The 27,998-nt window shown below is 40.1% G+C and overlaps 2 protein-coding genes across 8 annotated transcripts in view; both read right to left on the bottom strand.

The window, feature by feature from the left end:
* Nucleotide 1: 1 nt before the first annotated feature.
* On the bottom strand, nt 2-21,350 carry tmod1 (tropomodulin 1). 5 transcript variants are annotated; one of them, XM_020084367.2, is made up of 12 exons: nt 21,000-21,139; nt 16,283-16,363; nt 15,204-15,340; nt 10,692-10,848; nt 9,454-9,570; nt 7,843-7,932; nt 7,044-7,174; nt 6,754-6,861; nt 5,097-5,240; nt 4,490-4,634; nt 3,309-3,408; nt 2-1,874 (listed from the first exon to the last, which is right to left on the bottom strand). In XM_020084367.2, the coding sequence occupies exons 3-12, from the start codon at nt 15,324-15,326 to the stop codon at nt 1,856-1,858; spliced, it is 1,134 nt and encodes a 377-aa protein (XP_019939926.1). In that variant the 5' UTR covers nt 15,327-15,340; nt 16,283-16,363; nt 21,000-21,139; the 3' UTR covers nt 2-1,855. The 5 variants fall into 5 exon arrangements, with proteins under 5 accessions (XP_019939926.1, XP_069386441.1, XP_019939928.1 ...); XM_069530340.1 differs by lacking the exon at nt 3,309-3,408 and having other exon boundaries at nt 21,000-21,350; XM_020084369.2 differs by lacking the exon at nt 16,283-16,363 and having other exon boundaries at nt 21,000-21,350.
* A 1,112-nt stretch (nt 21,351-22,462) lies between these two features.
* The window catches only part of tdrd7a (tudor domain containing 7 a), a 28,670-nt gene continuing 23,134 nt past the window's right edge, over nt 22,463-27,998 (bottom strand). For all 3 annotated transcript variants that reach the window (XM_069530601.1, XM_020084487.2, XM_020084485.2), the window contains exons 15-22: nt 27,018-27,101; nt 26,736-26,870; nt 26,104-26,214; nt 25,678-25,858; nt 25,335-25,504; nt 24,169-24,353; nt 23,636-23,796; nt 22,463-23,215 (exon numbers count right to left, since the gene is read on the bottom strand). In XM_069530601.1, coding sequence (XP_069386702.1) covers nt 22,983-23,215; nt 23,636-23,796; nt 24,169-24,353; nt 25,335-25,504; nt 25,678-25,858; nt 26,104-26,214; nt 26,736-26,870; nt 27,018-27,101 — 1,260 coding nt within the window. In that variant the 3' untranslated portion in view covers nt 22,463-22,982. The remainder of the gene's footprint in view (nt 23,216-23,635; nt 23,797-24,168; nt 24,354-25,334; nt 25,505-25,677; nt 25,859-26,103; nt 26,215-26,735; nt 26,871-27,017; nt 27,102-27,998) is intronic.

The following is a 27,998-nucleotide window of genomic DNA, read 5'->3' as shown; positions in this document are numbered from 1 at the left end:
TCGGATTTGTAATTTCAAGCTTTATTTTTCCCCTAATCAAAAATTCAACCAAAAAAAAAGAAGTGAACTATCAAACAAAACACAAAGAGTCAAGCGCTAAAATATCAGAGAACACCAGAAAGAAGAAAAGAGTGGCAGGGGCACAGTCCTCGCTGCCTTTCAGCATTCAGTTATAACACAACACAGACGATACAGGAACAAAGTAGTGGTGACATTAAGTGGGTTACCTGACACATAAACATGCAGTCAGACTCTTTTTGATCTCTGAGAGTCCGTGTCAGGTACAGTTGTTGTTAGGAGAGACAGACATCTCATCAGTGTGCAGACCATTTCTGGAGAAAGCCACATTATAGCTCTAGTTCCTTATTTTTTCTCAATGTGCTGTTGAGTTTAAAATGAAAAGAAATCAAATGAATTGTTAGAAGATACACAGCAGCATTTATCATTACCATAGTTGGCTGTGGAGTTGGTAATTTAACAGCTGTAAAGACATAAGAGGTTCCCTGTGTTTTCAAATCTTTCTAAATATCCACTAATGAAATCATTCAAACCTCGATTGAGACGTTTATGTGAAACTTGTAATAAACAGTGAGTCAACAGTACGAATCGTTTCATATTAAGGCACACCTTTTTTTTTTTTAGCTCCAGTAAATAAAAACAAACAAACACAAATGGTCAACTTAGCAGACCTGGTTGAAAGTGCAGCAGAAATCCATTCGAATACTTTACGTGTTGGTACATAGTCAAAATGTCCACAATGACCTCTAATACAAGACGTTGTTTGTAGAATTTTTCAAAGTGGGTTCATAGAATATCCAATTTCAGTATACAAAACTTGAATTGGCAGTTGTTATGCGCAACCAATAGGATTAGAGCCTGCTAATATAAATGTTGGATAAGGTAACCGTGTAAAGTTCACATTTTGATTTACAGCACAGTGGATCCAATTAATGTCAAGTATTTGAATAGACACTGACTCTTTCCCAGGTCCGTCAGAAATAAATATAATCTGTATATAGAAACAATCTCACAGTTGACAGGTTTACAAATCTGTCTATAACTGAAAAGTCTGAGGACATGAGTCACTAAAATACCGTTTCAAACAGAGTAGGAAAAAAGGCTGTAACATCAAACTGTCATGACAAGGTCAAAGTGTGACATTACAGTTGGCATTTTTTTTTTCAGTTTGTCTGTCAAGCTACAAAAGGACACTGGCTTTTGTGTATAATTGGTAGGAGAAACCTTGTATGTATGCTGACGTTGGAGCAACATCAGAAACTGTTGGGAACAACAGTGATGACAGAACAAATCATTTACAGCACATTCAAAATAATATCAATTACCACTAGAATTGATTAAGGTCAATTGGAACAAGGGTTGTGAAATAGGCCCATCACCTCTCAAATGGATGCTCATTCAAAAACCAGACCTCCAGCCCCTTCAATATGAAATCTAGACACTTCATGAGATACATAAGGATTCAAGATGAGATAAGTTCATACAAAGAACTGTGGATATTGTTGTCCAAGACAAAAACCAGAGTCAAAATACAAAATTCAGAGCACAAAATAATATTACTCTTTTTGGCATGCACCGAAAGGCTCATAAGGAAAATGCTGATTAATCCCATTCGATCCTCTAATATCAACTAAAAGTGTCAGTAAGAGTTCAGAGATTTTCTCCAAACCGTAAACTGAACCCGGCGTGGTGGTAGTGGTCTTCTGGAGGGTCGTCAGAGGTTGTTTACGAGACGAGGCACCAGAAAGGTGACGGGGGTCAAGGAGGGAACATGGGGATTGAATGTAACCCTGGTTTCTACACATTCGTCCGACACTTAGGGAAGATGGGTCCTCCCTCAAGCCTTCTCTTTCTTACTACAGATGGAGAGAGGGATGGAGGAAGAGAGAGAACAAAGGAGGAAGAGGAAAGAGAGAAGAAAGGGAGAGAATATTAGAAAAACAAACCGAGAGAATTTATCATCATAATCTATAACTAAAGGAGAGAAAGTTTCACCACTTTTACTACAAGTGGCTGCAGAAGGAAATGGCTTTAGCAAGACCTGCTGAATGGAAAAACAGAACAAGAGCCATAGGTGGGAAGGTAATAAAAGTAATGTTGGATTAATCCACTCTAGTTTTTGCCTGATTGGCCTATTAAATAATCCATCATCCATGGTTTGGGGCCTGGTGGCACTTGCCTTGTTTTCTTTGTTTGCCAAGTTGGTAATCCAACTTTTGATAAGAGCAATGTATAGAGGAGAAGAGCAGAGCAAAGAGGCCGAGCAGAGGAAGAATTTCTCCTGAAAGTGCAGGAAGCCACCCTGTGGTTGTATCCCTCCGCCAACTGATGCCGTTTTAGTCTCTCCAGTTGTTCCTGTCATATTGCATTCCCAATAATATGAGGGTCACCTTTGACCTTTGTCCACTGAAAGCTATTCAGTTAGTCTTTGAATCCAAGTGACAACTGAATGTAAAGAAATTCCCTGAAGGCAGACATGAGATATGTTCAAGAGGCCGAAAAACGTGTTTTATGAGGCCACCTTGATCTTATGATCTTTGATCACAAAAATTGAATCAGTTAATCTGTGAGTCTATGTGAACATTTGTGCCAAATTTGAAAGGATAATCTTGAGGCGTTCCTAAAACAAAATGCTTCTAGCGACTGGCCATTGCCTAAACAGAGATCCAGGAGATAATCAGGAGAGCAGGAGGATCCAGAGAGTAAAGCAGGCAAGGAGGAACAGTATTGTGGCCAAAGATTAAACAACAGTACAGATTTTCTTTTCCCTTACAAATGAGATTAACTCCTAGAAAAAGATAAACAAGCAAAGAGCAGTCAGTTTTGCTTAGTAACATCGAATTTCTAAAATTAATTACTTACTTTGTTTTACTTGTGATAATCTTGTGAGGATATTAGATTTTTTTAATAACGTAATATCTTTTTAAGGTTTCTGGATATTGTGGGGAAACAAAACTTTCAAGTTAATTTCATTTTTAATGAAACATTCTTACATTTCTTGGAAAATGTTAAAAACCTTAGGTAACAAATCTTATCATTCTGACAGCTGTACTATGGAATGGAAGGCCATTGCAAATAGATGACCAGAAGAGGGAAAGAAGGAGGGTGATGATAGGTGCTGTGCAGAAGCAACAGAAACTCTCAGAGGAGCACAAGAGGAGGTGGCAGCAGCTCTGGTGGTCTGAAATCAACCAGGAGGTGTTGGCAGAAGAGAGGCGAGGCTGAGCGGTCAAACGGTGCCTTGTTTGTGTTTCAAAAGGTTTTTTTTTTTTTTTCTTGTTGTTTAATACTTAGTCTTGGACTTGAACTTTTTCCCAAAGGCCCTCTCCAGCTCAGGAACAGACAGAGTGAGTGTAAAGGAGCCGTCCGACTCGGACCTGACGACCCGGGCTTAAAGATGACGAGGGGGAGGGAAAACCATGACACATTATGACACATACATGCAGCTTCACAATGGTTTGTGACACAATACAAGCAGACTATGAAAATATCAGAAACACACAAAAACGGGTTATGTTGATGACATTTCTAACATGTAAAGGACGCAAAAACTGGAAGAATACAACTGTCTCAGGATGAAATAGAGGGGCCACACACGTCTAAGATGCCAATGGGCATGTCAAGTTGGAAAGACAACGAGATTCGAGAGGTTTTAGTGATGAGGGCCAACGCCAGTAAGCAAAACGCTGTGCTGTCCACAGCAGAATTTATATGTCATGTCCTGCCTCCTGCATGATGTAACCAGGCACCTGAAATTCAGGACATTTTCCTGTTGTTGTGACCACGTCGGACCCAGACAACCCTCTGCTGCGTTTTTCATATGTGAAAGGCAAACTCTGGAAAATGCCCAATTTTTTTTGGACATTTCCTGGAGTTAATTGAAAAACAGCTTCTGAGGATATTCTGTTTAAAACATTATTGGTGCAGCATCCTTGCAAACTAACACAAGACCAACCTACACATACTAACTAACTCAACTCCTTAGTTTAATAATCTCGCCTAATAAGAAAGGTCAAAAACTGAAATATCATGTTCCATGTGCAAGAATCATTTGCTTCACTGTGTTTGACTTTTTCCCTTTCTCTCATGCAAACAGTCTTTTCTTAGTGCTGATGTCATCACTCAGGAAGGTACTGTTTTGATTGGCTGGGGCTTTTTAGCTGATGATATCATCTTAATACTTGCATTAGAGTCTGATTAAAGTAGAACTCAAGGAGATATAGTGAAGATAGAGTGTCAGCACTGATGCACATAACAACTCTAGTGATGCCAGAACACTATGTACGAGTTATGTAACGAAAACACAGTGAGGTGAATGAGTCATCAAATACAGTATGTACTTGAAATGTTATCTGTTCGAGTCCGGCCAAAGGACTTTTGTCATGTTCTCAGTTCTGTGTTTATGTGTGTGTGTGTGTGTGTGTGTGTGTGTGTGTGTGTGTGTGTGTGTGTGTGTGTGTGTGAGACCAACCCAGGTCGTTGTTGTTCATCATGGCGTTGGAGCCTCGGAGGCGTGGGCCCTGCTGGGTGAAATGGTAACCAAACTTCAACAGCGTGGTATTTTTCTCCAGCATGCTGGCTATCTCCATCTCCACTTTGTTGCCTAATGGCTGGCTCTGGAGTTTGGAGAAAGTGACAGATGGATGGAGTAGGGGAAGAAAAGGAGATTTATGGTAGAAAGCTGGAGGAGGCAAACTGCTAGCACCACTTCAGATAACAGAGTGATGCGATAACAGAGGATGAAGCAGTAGGGGGGGAAGATGCTTTCTCAATTTTGGTTTTGTATCATTTCAACCGATCAATCCATGGAGCCAAATGAAGCTAATGACACATGAGAGAAAGTTGAAAGATAAAACATCTGTGAATTAGTTAACAAGTAGAACTAATGGGCGAGCAGTGAGTCACAGATGTACCACTCTGCAGTGTGACACATCACTATGAAATCTAGGAGCATTAGACTGAAGTGGCAAAGATGGTCTGAGTACACAACCTGACACACATACCCACACACATTTCTGTGCATGGTTAGTGTGTAGGAGTCTGCCTGTACTCTATGCAAGTGAGTGGTGTGTTAGTACCTGATTGTCTATCTTGAGCTCCTGTAGCGTGGTGTTATACTGCAGTGACCCTATGAGGGACAGGATTCCAGTCCCCGTGATGAAGTTGGACTCAATGTTGAGGCTCTTCAGTGTCGTGTTCACCCTCAACATCTCTGCCAGGGCCTGAAGAAGCACACAACACAATACAAACCTTAAGTAGCTCATTGCTTTGCAGCCATTTTTCTAAATCCTGCTACTGGGTCAGTGAAATGAGGAATAATCAGCATAAATGGTGTCTATGACACTTCATGATTTTCATACATTTTATTAGTTAGTAAAAACAAATGGTAGAGGGATTATATGCAACACGAGTTATTAGGAAGATATAACCTCACATATTAAATCTACCTACTAATTACACATACTAGTCTTTGTCAGTCTGTCTGTATGTGGAAATTAGATCTAGAACCGAAATCTTATCAGCTTCACATTTTGCACATGAATATTGGCAATGCATTTGACATTAATCAAATCTGAATTAACAGGCTCAGTGGGGGCAGGTTTGTGGTGAAATGAACATGTCTTTTACGTTCTCAGATAAACTAAAACACTGGTCGTCAACTAAATCAAACCACAGGTCGAAATCGCCACCAGATCATATTGATAATTTGATTATTTTTATTTCACCATATTTGACTGGCACACAGTCACAGGATTCGCAGGTGCTGATCTCTGTCATGGCAACAACATTCGTAGAATCACTTCCTCTTTGTCTACAAAGTAAAAGCACAACAATTTACTGCTGCAATTCTTTATATTGAGATTTTAGATTGAAATAGCCGACATGAAATGTATGAATCGTTAAATGATTCAAACACATGCATGAACCATAATTAAGCAAATTCAGTTTCATTTTACTTAAAGGTCCAGTGTGTAAGATTGAGGTAAAGTTGTTTTCACGAATGTTTCATCTAAATTGTATGAATTGTTGTTTTCTTTACCCTAGAATGGGCCCTTTATATTTAAATACTTTATATTTACATCAAAGGGGTCCTCTCTACGGAGGCCGCCATGTTTTTTACAGTTGTTCAAACTCTACAAACTAAACACTTTTAGAATTTTTACGACAATTTAAGGCTTCCACAGGTTCTCTCTCATGTTTGGAAGGGGAGGGTGAGGTGAGGGATATTCAGCTGCAACATGCAATTTCACCACTAGTTGTCACTAAACTGTACACACTGTACCTTTAATACATTGACTGTAACATCTTCACTGCAGGTAAACCGGGTAGAATGAACTTAAAGCTTTTTTTTTTACTCCACTCTGCACCATAGACTGTATAAAAGAAGAATTTCTGTTACAGTATATTGTAGGCCAGTTTTTTTATCCCTTAGTGAGCACTAATGACAAGGAATAATCCTGAAATAGGCTCCGGAGCATAACCACAGGCCAAGCAAACAGGCAGGTTTACAATGGGCACTGCACTAGTTGATGAAAACATGTTCAATTATACAATATAAATGTGAGTCTCACAATAACAAACACAGGAAGGCTACTTGGGCCAAGCAAAGTTTTGAGGCTTAAAAGATTTGCATGTAAGTATAGACAGTCAGGCACTTTTTTTGTAAATGACAGGCTTAGTGTTATAGCAGTATAACACCTACCGAGAGATAAGAATGTTACAGCTATAACTTACAAATGCTACGGGGTCATTGCTTCTGGTTCCTACGATACTGAACCTCTCCACCACAGTGTTCTTCATCAGGGCCTCAGCGTACGCCTTCAGAGTCGGGACGGGGATGTTCTGTGAACAGAAGAAAAATACCAGTAAAACATTAAAGCTGAATAAAAGCTCTATGATTCATTTGTTATCTATGCTTGAATATAATGTTTGGTCTTAAAATATTATGTGTCGTAATATAGCAACACCTTTCATGAAATGGCTACTACCTCATATTCCCCCTTGTTATCCTCACATGCTCTTACCCTGATGTTGTTGAGGTTGACTTCAACTAGGTCAGGGTCGTTCCTCTTTAATCTCAGCAGGGTGTCTTCTACGTCAGTGGAGTTGGGCTCCTCATCAGGGACTGGTTTATACTGAGTGCACTGGATCACACCTTGGATACAACAGAATTACAGAACACACTCTTTTTGTGGACCCAATAAAACATACATAGTCTTTCCCCTAATGTTCCCCAATAGAGCTCTTTCACCTAAATCTTATACACTGGACCTTTAAACTTATTAAATCACCAAAATGCGTTAATATTTTGGTATTTCAATAGCACAAAAAGGGAAAAAACGGAAATGTATTAATGACTGAATTTTAATCAACTTAATGTGTATGTATGTGTGTGCAAGCTGGGGCATAAAGTAATATCAGAGAACGATTTACAGTGTGTAGCATAAAAAGTATGTATCAGCAGTGATATTCCTGGAGGGTCTGTAGGACACTGTATGAGTCTCAACACATACTTGGCTGTATCTGCTTATTTACGTGGTTTTGATGTGTGTAACTGTATTTGTGCATGGAAGAAGTGCAACACAAAGAAAGAGTGAGCCTATTATGTTTGGTAAAGAAAACCAACTTTCTGCCAAGATGATATAATTTCATTCCAACTTCAGCATATTTCCACAATGACGTGATATTTTCTTCCAACCAGCCAAGTGATCTACTGTGTTTCAGCAGCAGCAGCAGCAGATGAGGCTGTGTTTGAATCAAGTGAAGACAGGTACTGGTACAGCAGGCAGATTTCATGTGTGTGTGTGTTAGGGTTTTATGTACTGTTGAGGCCTTGCTTGTTGACAATGGTGCTGCTGGCCAGGGCTTCGTAGTACTGCTGGTTACTCATCAGGGTGTGCATACCCAGAATGGCTGGAAGAAAGAGGAAGGATGAAGTGAACAAAGGGCCATAAAAGAAAGAGAGATAGAAGAAGAGACAGAGATGCTGAAAAAGAGTCAGAAGATTTGTCTTACATCCATACAGTGACCACCATGCCATACAGAGAGCACAAAAGCACTTGCAGCATCACAAGCAAGTAAAATCGGACACTATCAAATTAAACAATCATGCGGTCGTATGATGTGAGGTTGAATTGATAATACATATGTACCAGCTTTGGTGTAACGGCCGTAACTGAGGTCCTGGTCTCTGTTGGCGGACTACTGCTCTCTATATGATAACTAAAAAGCACGTCACTGTATTAGCCTGTCAGGCCACCCATCCACAACCTGTCCGTGCAGTGAATCTGAAATGTCTTTTGACTGAACAAAAATGTCTATTTTTCAGAGAGATCCCAGCAGGAGACTGTGTTTGCAAGGATGTCTTGGAACAAAAGCTACCAAGCTGCTCTTATCGGGTGGGGGAAGGGGAAGGGGGGGGGCCATGTTACCCTTAACCACCCCAGAGACATTTTTTTGCTCCTAAAATACTTTATTTTCAGTTTCTCTTCCAGGTTACAATATTATTCTACAGACAATGACATGCTGATAACTTTTTGCCATGCTGATGACAGACAGGTGACTGTGGTAGCAGATCAAACTAAATGCGTTTCCATTTTGTAAAAATCATGTGGTGAGTTGAAAGATTATCCCAAGGCAGCAAAGAAATGATGGCTTTCATAATATATATAAAACTATAATGTCAGTAAAGTTCAAACTGCCCCAAGCTACCACAGTCCCTTTAAATTCAAACATGCTGCACCAAATTTGACACACAGATTGTAGATACCTGTTCCATGTGCCTGATTTTTTTAACACAGACTCTATGATGATTCTATGTAATGCATGTAAGATTACAGACAACTGTCTGTTTAACACAAGCTGTCAACATAAACATAACAGAGGAATACAGGTTCGTTCCATGCAAATGCTTTGTGCCGTCTACAGATATACCCCGCTTGGTGTTCAGCTAGCAAACAGAGAGATCCGGCAGGGATGGAGGAGGTGGAAAAGATGGAGGGACTGATGGAGAGATGAAGGGAAAGGGAAGAGAGGAGGTGGTAGGAGTGCTAGAGTGGATGGAGAAGAGTTAGATGGAGGAAAAGTTGATTAAAAAGGGGCTGGTTAAAAGGGAGAAGATGTGTTCACACTGATTATTGACGAACAAGATTGAACCTGCATTTCAGCAAATTCAACTCTACAAATAAAGTTTATTCAAAGTCTCATAAGTCTCATTCAGACACTTGGTGCTCTTTATAATACATTTGTTCATTTTTAGAAGGTTTAGAGGTTTGTATTTTAAACATTAGAAAACAGATGAAGCAAAAAAACAAAAACCAGGCACATCTTTTTGGTGCATGGAATATGTATAAATTCACTTAATCTGATAAACCTATGAACACTGTATATGATTCTGTGAGGAGATGTGTATGGAGGTCTGTGTGTGTGTCTTACCTGCAATATCACACAGTTCAGCATCAGTAGCACTCGCTAGAGCTTCTTCTAGCTCTGGCTCTAGAGTCACGTTCTCTAAAATGGGGTCCACCCTCTTTTTTGGCACAAAGGCTTTTCCTACAACATGAATATTACACAGTTTTAATGCACAAAAATCTTCATAAGACCAGTAATACAAGCACCTAAACCTGAGCTGATGGCATTTTGCATAAATGTAATCTTATAGTATTTGCTGGAGACAGTTTATATCCGGTTTTATTAAAGGTCCCTGACATTGAACCTCTTCTCAGGTACAAGATGAGTGGAACTTTACAAGTTATCCTGCCCCATCAGGTACCAGTCGTAAGTCTGACTTGAATGTGGCCATGAAGGCTTTTTACAGGTCAGACCCTCTTTTTTATACAAACTGTAACTTGACATGAATGTGGCGTCAGTGCTTCACAGACACAGTTCAACAATGACCATAAATCATGACCTTTCCCCGGGGGAAATATCACACAGATGGAAGGCAGAGGTCACAGGACTCTCTTACAACACACACACACACACACAGACACACACACACACACACACACACACACACACACACACACACACACACACACACACACACACACACACACACACACACACAGACAATGATTCCTAAGACTTACCATAGGCAGTTTAATAACGCTATTGTTATATGACATGTAAACATAAATGCAAATATTTTCTGCATTGTTTATTCTGTGAAATTAGAGTTTTGATATTGGTGCATATTTGAGTTGTTGCAGAGAGATTTGCAAATGTCCTCACTGTTCATATGATTCAATTTGCTGCTTATTGGCTGAACCATGAGACGAAGATGTACTTGAATACCTTGGTCACTGGTGGTAAAGTTAAAGCTGCTGAACAAAGAGACGACATTATTAATTCACTTTCCTCTTCGGATGATGATGGGAGTGACAGCAGTGAGACCTTCTAGAGTTTCTCACAGACATGACTGGTATCTCTCACCATCCATCACTCACCTCTGATTACTCAAGGATACTTTAGATGTATTATCTATTTATGACTTTGTTTTGTGCCTATACTACATCTGAAAGACTAGAGAGTCGTATAACTCAGATATAAACTCATATATATTTAACATTCAAAGACACTTCTTGTCATCTGTTCACTTTATAACAGCAGTGCTTTGAACCAGATAAAACCACCTCTTCATCTAAGTAGATTCCTTGTGGGACACTCCTTACCTCTCTTCTCCCCTGTGAAGGGCACCAGGTCTTCTTTGTCAGGATGCTCTTTGGCCTGTTTCTCCAGATGGGCCAGGAGGTCATCCCTCTGAAACGTCCCTGTCGGAGCTTTCTTAGTCTGGTCCTTCTGACGCATCCCAGCCGGCAACAACGCGTTCTAGACCAGGACAGGAATTTATATAAGGACTGGCACAAGGAACTTGTTTTCTTTAGTAGTTAAATCCAATACTTTGTAACTTGAATGCAAAACATTGTAGATCAAATTAGTGCAGTATTTCTTCATCGCTATGCAACTGAATGAAACAGTAATCTTGAATTATAAAAAGTACAATAAAAATGACATGATGCAATATGATGTAATGTCTTCTCTATATATTTTGCCAATTATCTATGACAATAAGGTAATAAATAAAAATAAATAAATACAGAGTGCATTAGTAACCGTATACATTGGCCAAGGCTGAGTAGGCCGCTTATTCACCATACTGCATATTAAGATCAGATAAATACACAGAAATATTGTGCAAACTGTTTAATTAGATTAAAATTCAAATACCAATTCTCTGATACAGCTGAAATAAATGTTTGTAACCACACATTAGCTGAATAAAGATTATAAATATACTTCGGTTCACAAAATCCAAATTATTATCTAGATATGTGGGAAATTAAATTTACAAATTAAAACACCTTATGTCACAATGTTAAATAAAGTGGAATAAAAAAGTCCCTGGGTTTGTCCCCTGATCTAGAGCTACACTAAAATTGTATGGATTCTTTCCCGACCCACAATGCATCATTCCCCCAAGTTTCATGGTAATCTGTTCAGCAGTTTTTGTGCAATCTACCTAACAAACCATAAAGAGATTAGATTGGAATACACCTCAAAAGCATGTACCCCCAATGGGACAGTAAACACTGATTCTTAATAAATTATGCAGGAAATCATCTACAGTACTATTGAAATATGTCCAGTATTGATATGCTCTTACTTGCATTCATTTTGAAAGGAAACAGACATTAAACAGAGCATCATTCCAACACAAGACCGAGACATTTCCCAGAGCTTTGGTGCATGCCAAGTTATTTTCAACCCAAAGCAACATCTAAAACCCTGCTCTTCAGAACTACCGCTTACAGCTTCATATCTTATCTGTCCCCTCAGCACTCAGAGACCCCTCTCTCTGTCCTCATGACTCCATGTCTCTTTCATTTGCCTCTCGCTCTCAATTCATCTGCCATCAGTCTCCCTCCATTAACCAGACGCTTCCAAAAGGATAATAATACCAATACAGCCAACAATTTTCAACTTATTCAAACAAAAATAAACCTTCTCCCCTTGTGTTCACGTGACTTACGGTAGTATTTATAGAAAAGCCAAGGGTATATCAACACCACCACTGCCAAGCTTTTTATGTCACAGTTATATCAGCAGCAGATAACAGGCCTCTGCACTCACACCCAGCATGAGACCCTCCTGTCCCCTCTAACTGTATTTCTCTTTCTACTTTCTCCCTCTAATATAATCCCCCTGCTGTATCTCCCTCCCCTCTCTCCTCCTCCTCTCAAAGGCCACAGTAGTGATCTATAGACAAGGCAAGTTTATTTACACAGCACCATTTAGACACGAGGCACACTGCCTCACAGAAATGGCTGTAATGTAAATAACAACTAAATGCTTCACGGAGGCAGTGAGCACTTGACTGTGACTTTAGTACAGTGCACGTGTGTGAGCACAGGTCTGAGATAGACAGATACTGTGCAACATCAGCATTTTATTTAGACTGTCTGTCTGTAAACCTGATGAACATAAATCTAATATTCACTCTCCTTTTTGCTTTGGTTTGGTCACCACCAACAGATACACTTTGATCAGCAGCTGGTGGATTTCTTCTGCCATTTGATACTAGACAGGTTGGTCGCAACACAGCTGCACATTGCTGAAAACAAAGTCACTGTAACAAGAAAACAGGGAAGTTGTATGTATAAATTGACATTTACACTTTGCAACCTTTTAGCTTAAAATAGTAGCTTCAAAATTAGCTTGATGGGACATCATTCCTACTCCTCATTCCGAACGTCTTAAATAAATAAATACATTTGTTGCGGGTACAGTCTGTTATTGTGTGACTGACTGAAGTTCAAGAATAATGCTGAGCTGTAGGTAAGTTTAAAAGAAAACATTAAAAACCAGAGTTTATCTCTTTGAAACTTTTGAAATATCAAGAATTATTCTAAACAGAGTTTGGTATATTTGTTATAGTTGCAACTCTTCTGGTTCAGGTAATGTCCATCATCAAGTTTCAGTTCAGTGAGTGGGACTACGCAGTCACAGCGTCGGTCAAGAGATTGATGAAAATCACTTAATCGCTAAAACATGGCGACCAACAGAATTATTCACCACGTGTGGCGGCAGAGGGCGCCGTTGCTCAGTAAAAGCTACGTAGCACTGCGTAGAGCTCAGGCTTGTGTTGAGAGAAAAATGACAAGGTTTTCACTTTCTATGATATAATTTGAAATGCTACCCTTGTATTATCCTATTCAGATTAGAACAGGACATTAGAGATGTGATCCATAACTGTAACAAATCTCAGATTACAAGTGAGAGCCACAAGGATGTGAGCATGATGTCTGAAGGAAACAGTTCAAGTTGTAGTGGGTTAGCTGTGACGTACTACTGTAGGTGCTAAAACCACAAATGCTCTCTGGGTGATTGAGGAGATATTTATCTCTCTACAATCGCAGTGCAGCTGGACAACATTGTTTTTTTGTCCCACATGACGAAGCTTTTTCAGAAACTTACAGAAACTGACGTGAAGCCCTGCTGGGAAAGAAAAGGGGCACTTCACTGTTGTGCAACAGGTTTCCATCATAAACAGGCACAAACAAGGTAAACGCGTGCACTGCCTCTCCCTGTTTATTCTGTCTATGTCATGGAGTCCCTCTGGTCACTCAGTGCTGGCATGATTCTCGCCAACCCACACACAGGCAAACTGATTCCTGCAGATTATACCCTTCGAGTCATCGCCTTGGCATTGAGGGGGAATCCAGGCTCTTTATGAGCTGTCGGGAAACTCATGAGAAAGCTACTACAGCTGCTGTCACCACCTCCACCCATGACGCATGACTGCCGGTATGAAGGTCTACGTTTTAGACGTATCAAATGGTGAAGACAGTAAATACACAGAAACTAAACACAGTCATAACTGGTGAGCTGTAACTATAGCACAATGACTGCAGCCGTGATACCCTAACCTGGCCTCCCATAAACTCCCCCAAAACAAACAGACTAATACTGTAAATCAGGAGTTGGGGATCTGGTCCCCTGGGAGGTCAGCGCCGCAGATAGAGGATCACAGGATGATTTCCAGAAAACAAATACAGTTTATAAACAATTTAAAACATCAGATTTAACCATAATTGTTACAAAAACTTAAAACGACTTGTTTCTTTGTCAGTTCACCACAGGAAACATTGCAACATGTGCATGTAGGTGAATGTTTTTTGGGCGAACTTGCTCTTATATATATATATATATATATTCTTTGGGATGATGGGGTTCGCAAGTCTTTGGCACGGTTATGTTGGGCTGAAAAGTTGAGGCACTTCTGCTGTAAAATGTGACTACGCGTGAGAAAAGGCTGAATATTTTCTGGAATTCAGTTTCATTTTATTTTCAAGATTGATTAATCTGGATCACTTGACAATTCAGGGGGAAATTATCCAAAAAACAGCAAAGAACTAGATAGCTGCCATTCTGCAGTTACAAATGTAAACACTTTAAACTGAGTTTTGTCCAACAAATGAAAAGTATTACATCTGGTTTAGAATTTTGGCTAAATGAATATCCTCAACAAAGAAGCTATTATGAAATCTTGGTTGGATTTCTAACAGCCTAACAGCCTAAACACCTAAAAAGTTTCATTTAAGGTTAAAGTTTTAAATAAAACTGTACCTGTGTGTACTAAATAAATCCCCAACTGTTTATATCATATTTGATTCCTGGTTTATTTCAGTTGTAATGATTCTGGTAACATCACTGTTCACCCTCAAACAATTTTCAGTAAAACTTTTGGGTCTAACCTTTAATACAATCTCATTATGCTAATAATTAGTTGTATTAAACTGTAAAAATTAATGTGCGACCCCCCATAAAATACTGAATTTGATTATCATTATTTGATTATAATATAAACTCTAACCAGCCAAAAGGTCACACTGAGCAGAAACACTAACTAACCAACTGCCAACCAGCTGCATGTAAATCACCTCTGGAAAAGCTGGTTTTATCTACAGCATTCAAAGCACTGTCCATCAGCTGCCACAGCCATTTACCCTGTGGCATCACAATGTTTGTCACTAATCCGTTTGACTGGCTTAAATCTGAAATGACCAGCTAACAGGTGAAAACACGTAGCTGCAGTGATAGACTGCATCATACCTCATAACTCTCCACTGACAACAACACAGTGACAGGAACAGCTTCTTATGGACTTAACACTGTAAACTTACATCAGGGTCCAGCTCCTCTAATTCATCCTCTAATCGCTGCAGCTCTTCCTCTGAGAGTTTCTTCAGCAGCTCGTCCTCGTCTATGTCCCTGTACTTCTCCATCTCCTTCCTCAACACCGACATGATGGACAGCGCACCTGGAGACACAAATTCATGAAATGTAGACATAATTTGAAAAATAAGCACAAACACGTTAAGTTAAAACTGTTTTCATTGCATGGATTTTCTGCTAAAAAGGATTAAATGACAATAAATCAGTGAGTTACTTTCAGGGACCAGAAACTGAATTATTAGTCAAGTATATGTACACAGGGATTTGACTCCAGTTGAGCATTTCTCTCAGTGGTCTTACACATAAATAGACATACAGCTATAGTGACAACAAAAACTGAACAAAGTAGAACGTAGAGCACATACCTCCCCTGAGGCCCAACAGTTCCCTTATGAAACCACAATTAAATTCACTAGATCTGGCTTTTTTTGGGATCTGCACCAGACTCATAAATATTTTTCATTGAAATCCATGACTTATTATATCTCAAAGTAAAATATGTTTTTCTGGATCTTCCCCCTGATCCAGATGCAAACCTTTTATTATTCTTTCTGATTTCTTTATTATCATTTCTTTATTTTATGCATTTGTATTTTCGTATTTTCTTAATAAGGTCAAAAATATGGCCACATTAGCAATTCAACCAAACCATCATGATCTCTTGGCATGTTTTCTTTTTGCAAGGTTTAGATTTCTGAGCTGTGTTTTGAGAGATTCAGTGCTGCCATGGTAATTTTACACTGTACAAAAACACCAAGGGATATGAGAGGCATTCCAACACTTCCCTTACCTCAGCGACCCCTCCACCTGAACAGACAAAATATAGATCAGGAGTCTTAAGAAAAAAAATATGTCTGTGGATGGAGAAAGCTAATAAAAAAACAGCACTGCACTTAATGTGGAATAACAGTGTTTAAAGGGTCAGAGAAATTGGCTGTAGACTGGCAAGGGATATGATGTAGCATACACTAATCATGCATCAACTCAGTGCTGCTGCTTCTTGCTGTAAAAACTTGACTATACTCACTTCAATCACCCCCAGCTCAGGGGTAAAATAACAGCGAAGGCAGCCGGGTGCCTGCAGCGCTGCTGGGAAAGAGCGCGAGACCTGGAGGAGGCAGAGTGAAGAGAGATTAACGGCTCTCAGAATTAAACAATAAATACAATAAGTCATCTAACCCTTTGAGAGGCAGCAAATCAACGCTTTTATGTCAAGCTGCAATTCAATTGTTGATGATGTAATTTATGATAAGACATCATCACATTTAAGAGAAAAGATTTTTTAAATATGAAAACAAGACTTCCAGATAGGTTCTGGCTTTTGTCTGCAATGAGAATGGATATAATTGGACTCCCTCCCGGGTCAAATGACTCTGCAGTAGCTCAGCTCCAATCGGCAGTGATGGAAAAATGACACCCAGTTTGGCGCGTTACTTTAGAAAGACGGCGAGATTAGAGACCGCCTCAGTTTATGATGCGTCCCTGACGTCAAAACTGGTTGAAAAAAAACTGAAAACCAAACTCCTCTGCCAACAGGAAGAGACTCAATCGACTTTTTACCCAAGTTTTAAAAAAACTGCGTTTACCCGTGAATTGTGGTGTGAAACAGGTATTAGGAACTTTTAATGACCGTGGGTTTGAATGTGAGAGTGAATGGTTGTTGATCTTGTATGCAAGTCCTGCAATACTCTGTTGGCCTGTCCAGCTCCCAGTGCTATCCTTAAAGGGTAAGCGAAATAGGTAGTGGATGCATGATACTTTGATTTTGTATTTTCAAACCAGAAACAATCAAAAAAAAAGTCAGGTGGTTGTGAGTTGGCCATGAAGCCTTAGTTCAGATATAAACACTTTGTCACAGGCGAATGACTAAAGAATAATGATAAAGGGTTATGTTTGAAAAAAGGGCAGACAGTAAGAAGATTAAATATGGCTTTTCTGAATGTGTCGTGAAAATGTGTATGAATAGAAAAAATAAGGGTGAGGGGGTAAGTGAGGCAGCAATGACGTACCAAACAGACCAGCTAAGTTCAACAACAGACCACTGATGTGATTTGCCAAAGTAGATACATGGACAATTTCCATGACGTGATCATGGAAATCATGATCGTGGATTATGATTACAGCTAAAAACAATATTATTTTGTACTATTACTGACCACACCTCTATCAGTACAATTGTCGTTGCTGCTCTGCGTTCCGTGACCCCCCATTAATTGCTTTTTCCATGAATGTTTTAAATATTATTTTGTTGACGTGTTCTGTTCGACGCAACATGTATTGCACTTCTGTCCGTCCTGGGAGAAGAACACTTGTCTCTCCCTGAGGTCTCTACATTTTTCTTCCCCATGTTAAAAGTTTTTTTGGAAGATTTTCCCCACTCTAGTTGAGGGTTAAGGACAGAGGACATCAATCATTGTACAGATTGTTAATCCCTATGTGGTAAATTGCTATTTGTGAAAAAGGGCCAAACAAATAAAGTTTGATTTGATTATATCAGCAGACAAACCTTGAACTAACACACGTTTGCACCTGTTCACTTGTCATTTTGTCTGTCTGAACTAATCCTCTATTTCCTCCCAGTTTTATATCCTCTTGCTGACCTCTATGCTATGAAGCAGTATCAGAATGCAGCTCTGCTTTTCTTCTCCAAGCACTCTGCACAAAAGGCTAAAAGTCAAACCAGGGATAAACCAAATATCTTGTGCCAAAATGTGTTTTTTCTCCTTCTTTCTGTCTCAGCTCGAGAGACTCTGGGTCTGTTTTCCTCTCATGGTCACACTCTGCATGGCAGAGTTTTGGCTGTGGTAGATGACCGATGATGGGTGAGCTGCAGCGGAACATTTGTGGGTCACATCACCAAACACTAGTCACACGCGCTTGCCCCAGAGCCCTGGTCTCTTACAACTCTGGGTCAGGGTTTGAAAGGAGTTGTGAGCTGCCGCTGACAGATCCCCACATGACAAGACTAATAATAACTTGAGTGAGCCTCCAATGCCGGGATGAGAATTAACTCAAATTAGGCAGAAAAAGTTTAAGATGGAGTTTAAAAACCCAACTGATGTGCAAGAGATCCAGCAGTCGAGCGGCACAAATGTGACCGCAAACTTTACTTTTTGATCTTAAGTATGTCAGCAAGTGTGTTTTGGCTAACCTCCTAACAGGTAGGGTCAAGCGTGCCATTCTTTTGTTCTGCTCCCTCTTAAGCTCATGACAAGACAAGTTTCCAAAACCCAAGATGAAGAACTGGGCTGATCTCCAAATAATGCTGCAAGTCTGCTGGAAGACGCTGACCTGCCCCGATGATATCAAACAGACCTGTGTCTGTATTTATAAAGTTTACAAGCTCCTGCTTCATCCGAGGACATTCACTAGGCAGAGAGGACGAAGAAGCAGAGATGACCTGAGCCTGAATGTTCCCTGTGAAGTCATAAACACTTGACTTGGCCCCTAAACCAGGACCTCTGCAGTCCCCTCTAACTGCAACACCGATGCACGATCTAGTGTGATGAGTGTAAAACCTTGGAAGTGCATGGTTTAATGTGGCAACTGCTCTCATATATATCAAAAATACACACGCAGCTACTTGTGTATGATGAGCTGCTTCAACAGCGATTTCTTTGTAAATCTTTTGGTTTGATTTTTAAACATAAACCCCAATGAAGTTGGAGTCTCCCGAGTGGCTCTTATAGCTGGCACATAAAACACAGTGAGAGCACAGCAGACAACTTCCCTCCAAACAGCTTACACCGTCATGACAAAATTGCATGGGAGCAGCACATGGACATTTCACGTAAAAAAAAAAAGTCTTCAGCTTGATATACTGCTGCTGTCTGTAAACTCTGTCAAAACGCAGTTAACGTAGGAGTTTAAACGAGCTGAACTGACCCTGACAAGATTTGTATACTTTTAACTACTGAAAGTCTTTTATAGATTCCGACACAAAGTTAAACTGAATTTAAGCTACAGACTCCAGATCCCTCTTAGGAGCCTTTGGATCTCTAACCAGACGATAGCTGCAGGTTTGAAGGGGGATCCATAGCTGGAGCGTCGGTCAGATAATCTTTCATTTCCTGGGACTGTGCCCTTTGAAAATCCAGGGTTGAATTGTGCTGGTTTCAAACGTGGCACAGAGGAAAACAGCTGAGGGGCAACTGTCCTGCCCTCAGCCATAGGTCATAAAGCAGAGGCAGAGACAAGCTCCAGCAGTGTGTGTGTGTGTGTGTGTGTGTATTTTCTGCTCTGACAGTAATAAGGGTGTCCACTTACTTGGTAGATTTAAGTTTAGCACAGATAATAACTAAATCAATTGACCAACCCGCCACTAACATTCAATCAAGCTGTACCATATTTCACACACTCATACATATCAGGCCCATTATTGAGCCATTAATTATCCTCTGAGAAATCAAGAAAGATCTTCAATGTTCTATTGTTCCAATCTTTCCTGGATCCGCCCCTATTCACATCTGCACCAAAATGTGACCAGGTTTCTTGGAAATATGTTATTTCTCTGTAATCTTGGTTACAAATAAACAAACAACCAGACAGGATTGAAAATATAACCTCCACCTGCTCAGAGTCTCCAGTCTTTTTCATTTCAGCTCGTTACTTGACATGATATGTAAAGTTGAGAAAAAAGAGTGAAAGTCAGAATCACATTCTCATTCATAACCCTTGTTAATCAGTCCAAGCAGTGAGCTGCTCAACCTGAGCCTGGTTCTGTTGAAGGCTTCTTTGTTACAAGCTACGTTTTTTCTTTCCACTGTTCTCGTTCTGTAAAGTGCCTTGTGATAAAGTCTGTTGAGATCTAGGGCTATACAAATAAAACAGAATTTAATTGAATTAATTCAATATTATTTTCTGAAAACTTCAATCAATCAGTTTTATTCATTTACGAGGACACTAAACTCATCAAAAACTGGCCACTGTGTTGTTAAGACTCCACTTTGAGGACCATCAGCATATTCGGAGGCCCAGCAGCTCAGCTTGCTGCCTCGGACCTGAGGTGAGTCCATTTGTGCATTCTGCAGAGGTCAAAATGTCATAATGTTTTAGCACACGTCTCCTCGCTAATCAGAGGGTAGTCTCGGGTTAGCTGCTCGTGTGGTGCAACACTAAGCTCAGAGATCATGAATAGACTAATGGATGCATCTATGCAGGTTTCAGATGGTGTGCAAAACCAGAGAGTGAGGAAACAGCTCCTGGAGAGAGATGCATGCTGGACCGACAAATGAAAACTAAGCAACTAATGAAAGGTTACAAAGAGCTGCCCCTCACAGCACTTACTGACTGAACTCCTGATGCAAGGTAGTAATACTTCATACTGAAAGTATTCATCCATGAACTACTTAGGAGACAGTGTATTGTCTACAGCTCTGGCATGTTTGACCCATAACTTTTTTTTATTAGATGTTATCTGAAGTTTGTAGAGTCTGCAAATACAGATCATGGTAATTTGTTCTAATTCTGAACTATAAGAGATCATCAAATTGCTCATTCAAGACTGCAGGTTTTTTATGTATTAAGTCTGTACTTTTAAGAGGAAGTCTCCAACAGCCATGAAAACAAAAGGAAAGAAAACATTCAAATAAAAACTATTCCTGATATTCCACAGATCCCTCGTCAGTCACTTCTAATTTCTTTCGCCTTTTTAAACGGTTGCCCTGCTCCATAATTTGCTCCCATGCATATGTGATGTGCACTAGTTTGACTGTGCGCTCGGACTTTTGCGTTTATTTCCGTACCTCCTCCCGCGCTATTTATAGCCGGACGGTCCCACCGGGTGACAGCAACGAATACTTTGACCAGATATGGTTTCCTCCAGTCGCCCTGCGAGGGTCCGCTGCTCTGCGAGCCGCGCTGCGAGCCGCGCTACTCAGGGAGAGCTCCGACCAAGTCCCGCTCCAAGACACCGTCCAGCGCCCCGCGGATAAATCCTCAATGCGGCTGATTTGAGCGAGTTCCCAGCAGTTTCCTCCCTCCCCGTCCCCGCTGCTCGGCTCTCACAAGTTTTTTTTGCGGAGGCTGAAGCTCATCTCCCGCAAAGGGCAAAGTAAATTTATGTGGAGGGGGAGAGAGAGAGATCGTCCCTCCTCCTCCTCACCCCACATGCGGCTGCTCTGTCACTCCAGTGATGTCACTCCATTATCGGACACACAGCCACCCAGTATTTTTTTTTTCTAACTCGGAGAGTTTTCGTTGTGAACCTGCCTGTTTGGATTGTGCCGTTCTCTTGTTGTGTTAATGCTCCGGAGCTTCATCCGAATTATTCCTAGTCATTAGCAAGTCCTCCTCAAACAGTTCTACAATGTTTCTACTGTTTGTGAGAGAGCTTTAAATAAACAATCTATGGTGCATGCAGAGTGAAGTCAGAAAACTGTGTTCATCCTACCTTGTTTGTCTGCAATCGAGATTTTCGTCTGTAGTTTTCATAAAATGAAAGTGATTTCACTTTGACACTGTTCGTGTGTGTCTTAAAGGGATAGTTCACCAAAAAATTAAAATTCAGTCATCTGAGACCTGAGCTTCCAAGTTTCATAGCAAAGGGTCTGAATACTTATGTCAATGTGATATTTCAGTTTTACCATCTTTTTATAAATGTGAAAACACTCAAAAAACTTGTATCAGTCATTTGTCATTATGAACTTATGGTTGTAGCCAACATGTAAAAAAGAAAATGAAAAAAGTGAAGGGATGAGGAAACTTTGCAAGTCAGTACCGTAAGTACCAACACCTTTTGTAGAAAAATATCCAACATAAACGGTATATTTTCTTGTACTGCATCATAGCTTGGATATACTGATGTATTTATGTTTAAGTAACATAGCTCACTACAGCTGAACCTACACTTACCTACTTAATGTAGAATTGGATAATTTATCATCAAGATGAATATGGGAGGTTGCAAGTTGATTATTCAGAGAAGAAAAATCCAAACTTCTGCCTCCCTATTGTACATTAAGTTTGGTTTAGATTTGATGCTACAGTAAAGGGGGTAAAATGTTATGATTGAAAGCTGAGACTGACAATTGCTCGAGAGCGTGTATCAGCAGGACCTCACCATCCCCCGATCACTACTGCACAGATTCTGGCTACAAATGCACAAAATGGCAACATTCATGTCCAGGATATTTTGGCTCCATTACAGGATAGTGAGAGGAAGTGGAGACAAAACCCTCTTTGAAGTGCTCAGTCATAGTACACCCTCATTTGTCTCCACCTTTTATTAGAACACAATGGAGTGAAAAACTTTTCAAGTTTTAACAGTAGACTTATTTTTTTTCAGCCAAGTAACACAAGATGATATTAAACAAGATGTTCCAATCACGTTTTAACAACTACACCATTATTAAATTGTGCTTAGCAGTGCAGAGAAGTCAAGTGAATTAGATTATTAAAACACAAATTTCTTATGTACACAAAACAAGTGCAAAATGAGCCACATAGCAAAAAAACAGATTAATGAAGTCATAGAGTCACAACACAACATGCAACACAAAGGTGACTTGACTAGAAGGAAGTTTGTCAGTCTTTAGAGTCAGGAAAATTATTCCTCAGCAAAACAAGAGAGAGAGGTGAAACACTTGGCTTCTAAAAGTCTCCCAGGATTTTCAAATTGTAGAAAATTAAAACAACCATCAAAAACAGTGGCTTGTTAAAAAAAAAATTAACTTTTGTAGTTGGAGTCTGATAACTGATAAATTTCCCACCATGTTTGAAGTGATGCCTTACGCAGCTGAAGACAGCTCAATGTCCATGTCGACCATGAGGGTGTGAATCCACAGGTCCCTGTCCTCCAACGTTGTGTCCACAAGATAAACAGTCAAGCGGGGCTCATTCAGGTCACCTTTAACCTCTGACCCCTCATGTACACTCACCACCTGGGCTACCAGTGCTTTCTTCTCCACATGGCTTCTGAATAAAATGGAGGCCTCCTCTGACCACTGATGCCTCTTCACACCTGGAGGACAAACAGGAGGAGATGCAACTGTATGTGAACTGATACTGAGCTTTATGTCTGGGTACCGGTGGTCAGGCTGATGACACAAAATGCTCTGCTTTGTTTTGCCAAGGGTCATTGAGACAGTTCAAAAGAAATATCATTAATTCAGAGTACTCTAACCTTGTGTAGTTTAGAATCAAGAAAACATTTAATGAGGACAGTTCAGTTAATATTCAGAAATAATGCATAATAAATAATTGAGAGAGAGTTGGATAAATGCTTATGAGAACTCCCAAGGGCTGAAAAGTAGACACTATGTCTCTTTAGGTGGCTCTTAACTGATAAGTTGGAGGAAGTAGTGATGCGTCTCCCATCTTATTATTATTTTATTTACAGTCTATGGAACAGCCAAACAACGTCGATTACATTCCAACTCACCTGCCAGTTGCGCAGTGACAGCCTGGAAAGGCAGTTGTCTGAATTCCTCAATCAGGGGCCTGATGAGATTACGCTGGATATGCTCATGTTTGCCATAGTCAAGCTCATAGACAGACACCAGCCCGTTGGCCAGAATCTCCTTCACCTGAACGCGGTGCCAGCTGTGTAAAGACAGGCATCAGTTGAACAATCAACCATTCAGAATAGTATCTTGTTTTTGAGAGATTTACACAATCAGCAATGCTCAGGCACCAATCATGAGAATTCATAAGCTTACAACAAAGTATTCCTTTCATAAAATGGCAATGCTATGAAAGCCCCTAAGAAGACAGAAGCACTTATAGTTTAACTTTGAGATCTATATAAAATTAAAAAGATGTTACCATGACAACATTTTGTGTGTAATAGATGCAGGGAGATGTGTTTTGCTTCTGGGTTAAAACACTCCTTGAGCACTCTTTTGCAGGAGCCATGTGATGAGTACAAACTACAAATCCTGTTGGCATGAACTGCAAACACATTAAATCACTTACTTCTTGTCTATTCTGGCAGCACAGACATCTCCTCTCTGGATGTGTGTAGTGGTCTTGTGTTGGTTATAGTAGAAGATCATCTCCCCCATCAAAACCGTTAGCTTATGCAGGTCCTGCCATGGCTGTAGCACAAAGTACCTGGGGTGGCAGGCCACTGGCACAAACACATCCATGTTCTGACCAGGCTGAAAGAAAAGGAGGAAGAGAATGAGGTGTTTGGGGTTACGGTTAAGGCTCATTTATGCTGCCTTTAAGAACCAAGCTAAAAACCATTATTAAGCAGTACATCCTCAACGTGGTGGAGGAGGTTTTGATAAGGTTCCTCTAAAGAGACTTGAAGTCCCTGTGCACAGCAGAGGTGAGGAAATGCATCGTTTTTTTCCCCAATGCATCACGATGCACACGTGGACGACTATGCATCAATGCAGAAACACAATACTTTCTGCTACATCCAAAGTTGACCATTGGATAATGTGCCTCGATGCTGCCAAGGGGGGGCAGGCAGGGCCACCCTGATACAGTAAAGGCTTAAGATGACATGAATCAGATCTATGTGGAGAGCATAGACCATTGTTATAGTCTTACTGTTTAAGTCTGATTTTTGAATTGAAAACCTTATTTTGGAAATCAGAGCACACTTCTAAAATACTTTTTAAAGCACAAATCACAAGGCAAGTAAAGATGCATACCTCTAGTAGTTACACAGTGAAAAAATAAATTAATGATGCATAGTGAGAAAATTCTTTCATGCAACAATAATCATTTTGTAATCAAATCATAGCCCTCTGAATCGGAATCAAATTGTGAGGTGCAGAGAGATTCCCACCCCCAGGTGCAAATGCATCGTACTGACAGAATGCTCTACGTATTCAACGTTCAGCATTGATGAGCCTATTTTCGATGGTGAACATACATGCCAGAAAGTGAGTAGATAGTGCCATGGCTGTGGTACACTTTTTGTTAGAATAAACTGTACAGGCTGCCCAAATACCACATTTTGCTTCAGATTTGATCAACTGACCGTTAAGACACACTGAATCATAAAATAATAAAAGTGATTACAGCTTGTAGCTTGGAAAAGACATAACACACTATGGTCTTTATCCCTACTTCCTTTACACGCCAAGTAAAAAAAAGAGAGATAAGGTTTGTCCCCCTCCACACACCTGGGGAAGCTCCAGAAGGGGAGGCAATGGAAGTGGCTGCTTCCCATTTCTCGTGGTTCCATCTGTGAGAGAGGAGTCTTCTGCTTCATAGCAAGGCTGGTGTGTAGTTTTAACAAGAGGGCTCGGAACAGGGCTGTTCAGAGTCAACTTCTCCACTAGAGCACTGAGACCTAGGTAAACACAAGTACATGCAAACATCTTCAAATCAAGAGTTCATTTCAAAGTCATTTATGCTTTAAACACAAAAAATAAACAATAAAAAAATGTCCCGCTTCCCAAAAAGTTTTATTTCACATGTTAGAACAAAGACAAAAAAGGAGTACTAGTCTCTGTCTAGTATTACCTGTTTCTATGCTTTTGTAACTGCCGGTGACTGTGTTGGTGTTCTGTGTGGTGAGTTTCTGCCAGTGCTCAGACTGAGCCAGCTGATGGTTGATGCTCTTGTCCAGTTCCTGGCTGTCAGCACCGATGAAGAGGTACATATAGACCAGCCATGCCCCTTTGTGCTCGTCTAGTTTCATGATCTGAAATGGGGCATATACAAAGTCAGACAGACCCTAGAGGTCAGCATGACTGTTCACACTCCCTTGAAGAAGCCAACTATAACCTGAGCCATTACAGTTACAGCCTGTAAACATTCCTGTCTATCAGGTCGTATTTTACCAGGGCCTCATTTGTAAACTTAATTTGCACAGTGTGTTTATTTATACTATAAGTGAAGTTCAACTCAGCTGTAAGTTTAACTTGTTAACTATGTTATATATATAACCTTCATTTTACAGTCTTCAGAGCTCATGACTGCCTCCTTTATCCACTGAACGGCCTCAGGGCTCCAATCGCCCTCTGGAACTTTGAGGTCGGCTAGACGACATTTGATAGCCTGGAGAGAGAGAAAAATTATACAGTGTTACGATCTTTAGGTAGTTTGTTGATGTCCTTTTCTGAATGATCCTTTAGGTACTACAGACAGAAGGCTATAATCAAGGGATGGTTGCTACTCCAGCCATTGTAAGGGTCGGAGATTACAGCAACAATGCAAGTTTTGGTGGCCAACACCACCCTCTGCTGGTACCTAATTCTGTTTGGCTCTGAGTCCAAGTGGTTACCGAACAATGTATATCTGACATACCCAAACAGAACTGCTGTCAATAACAAAAGTCCAAGAAGAATTCTTGTTATTTTCAAAGTGTCTTTCTTCCTTGGTATGAAATGACTAATACATGACCAACATTTCAGCATCATTTTAAAACTTCCTGGACCTGATTCTGACAGTTAAAGCCACTGACTGTCATTAGGTTTGGACTGACCTGCTCACCAACATTACATAGTGCAAGAAAAAGGTATGAAGAATGTTGAGTGGGACTGACACCAGGTCTGTGCACAACAGCTCCAAACACTGACCTGTGGTGGGATGATGATGAAGTCTTTGAGTAAAGGAGGGGGAATCTCTCGGAGAGCAGTCACTTCTACAGTTGCAGAGATCCCCAAGTCAATGAAGAGGATCTCCAGCACTCTGTTGTTGTACATGTTTGTGATCTGAACAGCACAGGAGTAGGTGCCAAAGAAATAAACTAAACTGTATGATCAAATAATACAACATTTTAAGATATTACAATATCCCAGTGTCCCAAATTATTTGAACTTTTTTATTATTAACCCGTTTGATGATGATTCTGATCTTACCTCAGCTCTGGACCACTTCCCTTTGTAGCTGGCAAGACAGAACTTGCCACTGAAGGGTCTGGACACGAGGGACTCAGACGTCATCTGGTAGGAACAGTTACAGTGACTACGTTAACATGGACAGCAATATTCAAACCTTTGACTTTATTCACAATAGGACATTATTTTGATTATGATGTTAACACGAGTTCCTATTAGAATATTCCATTCACATTCATGTATAAATGTCCAAATAATGCAACTAAGTGGGATCTTATTTGGGTTAAGGTAATCACCAAAATATTAATTAGACTATTGTCCTTTTATGGTAAATATCAGAATATTAAATATATTAAAAGAGGAAAATTGGAGTTGGATATGACGACAAATGCAGCAGCTTCGGTAAACACAACATGTGTAAAACCCTTTTATTTGGGAGCATAACAGTGAATGCTTACAACTTGAATTTTGAAATCTAAGTGCAGTCCTTTAAGAGCTGCAATAGTAAATTGAATATTGCATTAGAAGTCAGATGGATGGCTTGAACTTTTCTGTAGCCAAACCCTCTTGAGGTATGTCAGCAGGCAGCTGCAATCGATGGTAACTTCCTGTTATTGACATCAGAGGTGGGTATGTGGCATTAACTGCTCAAATTGTTTGGAAGGTTTCAGATATATGTAGCAACAGTATTATGTTTTTGATTCATTGATTTACATGAAGTCATCCATGTTTTTCACATCTTGACAAATGTACAACCTTGTTTGTCAGCCTCTGTCTGCCTGCTCTGAACAAATAGTGTAGATGCCTCCATACAGGTCTGGTTTTATAAAGTACTGAAAAACATTTCTTTGAAAAAAGTGTTTGTAATTCAGTGAATTTACAACAGTTATGATATTTTGAACCGTATCGAATCAGTTAATTCAAACTTGCGTCTTGCGTCCTCATGACCTGAAACAGCATCTCTCTGCATCAAGCAGCTCAATAAAGAGACACCAGAAAACT

The sequence above is a fragment of the Paralichthys olivaceus genome, chromosome 8 (genome assembly GCF_024713975.1).
Source record: "Paralichthys olivaceus isolate ysfri-2021 chromosome 8, ASM2471397v2, whole genome shotgun sequence".
Lineage (NCBI taxonomy): Eukaryota > Metazoa > Chordata > Actinopteri > Pleuronectiformes > Paralichthyidae > Paralichthys > Paralichthys olivaceus.
This window is presented reverse-complemented; position numbering and strand designations above follow the sequence as displayed.

Bases quoted from the DNA above. Each gene is read 5' to 3' on its own strand.
- tmod1 (XM_020084369.2), bottom strand. From the start codon at position 15,326: ATGTCGGTGTTGAGGAAGGAGATGGAGAAGTACAGGGACATAGACGAG. The intron at 7,933-9,453 runs GTAAGACACACA...TCTTTCTTCCAG, and splicing joins TGAACTGTGTGATATTGCAG to CCATTCTGGGTATGCACACC. The intron at 7,175-7,842 runs GTACATAAAACC...GTTGTATCCAAG, and splicing joins CAACAAGCAAGGCCTCAACA to GTGTGATCCAGTGCACTCAG.